At 47.1% G+C, this 941-nt stretch overlaps 1 protein-coding gene across 1 annotated transcript; it reads right to left on the minus strand.

Moving 5' to 3' along the window:
- Positions 1–264: 264 nt before the first annotated feature.
- LOC125366896 (zinc finger protein 383-like) lies at positions 265–690 on the minus strand (the record flags this gene model as incomplete). The annotated part of the gene is made up of 1 exon (XM_048367610.1): positions 265–690. A coding segment is annotated over one exon (426 nt), but the record flags the coding sequence as incomplete, so codon positions are not given.
- Between the last annotated feature and the right edge of the window lie 251 nt (positions 691–941).

Raw genomic sequence — 941 nt, forward strand, 5'->3', positions numbered from 1 at the left:
CCACAGAAGTGACAATCATCAGGCTACTCTCCATTGTGTGTTGTCTCATGTCTGGCATGGTTAGATGGCGTAATGAAGGCTTTCCCACAGGTGTGACATTCATAGTTTTTCTCTAGTGTATATTCTCTTATGTGCAGCACGTTGAGATGAAACAGTAAAGGCTTTCCCACAGGTACGACCTTCATAGGGCTTCTCTCCAGTATGTGTTCTCTCATGTATGGCTCAAGAAGTTGGCGTAGTGAAGTCTTTCCCAAAGATGCGACATTAATAGGGCTTCTCTTCAGTGTGTATTTGCTCATGTTTGGCTCGAGAAGATGGCTGAGTGAAGGCTTTCCCACAGGTGCGACATTCATAGGGTTTCTCTCCAGTGTGTATTCTCTCATGTGTGACACGAGAAGATGCTGTAGTAAAGGCTTTCCCACAGGTGCGACATTCATAGGGCTTCTCTCCAGTGTGCATTCTCTCATGTGCAGCACGAGAAGATGGCGTAGTGAAGGCTTTCCCACAGGTGCGACATTCATAGGGTTTCTCTCCAGTGTGTACTCTCTCATGAGCAGCACGAGAATATGGCTGAGTGAAGGCTTTCCCACAGGTGCGACATTCATAGGGCTTCTCTCCAGTGTGTATTCTCTCATGTGCGGCACGAGAAGATGACAAAGTGAAGGCTTTCCCACAGGTGCGACATTCATAGGGTTTCTCTCCAGTGTGTATTCTCTCATGTCTTGCACGAGCAGATGACAGACTAAAAGCCTTCCCACAGGTGCGACAGTCATAGTGCTTCTCTCCAGTGTGTATTCTCTCATGTACGGCACGGTTAGATAGCGTAGTGAAGGCTTTCCCACAGATGCGACATTCATAGGGTTTCTCTCCAGTGTGCACAATGCTATGATTCTTAAGGTGACATGGCCATTTGAAGGCTTTTCCACAGATGTGACATTCAT

This window comes from Perognathus longimembris, chromosome 18 (assembly GCF_023159225.1).
Source record: "Perognathus longimembris pacificus isolate PPM17 chromosome 18, ASM2315922v1, whole genome shotgun sequence".
NCBI lineage: Eukaryota > Metazoa > Chordata > Mammalia > Rodentia > Heteromyidae > Perognathus > Perognathus longimembris.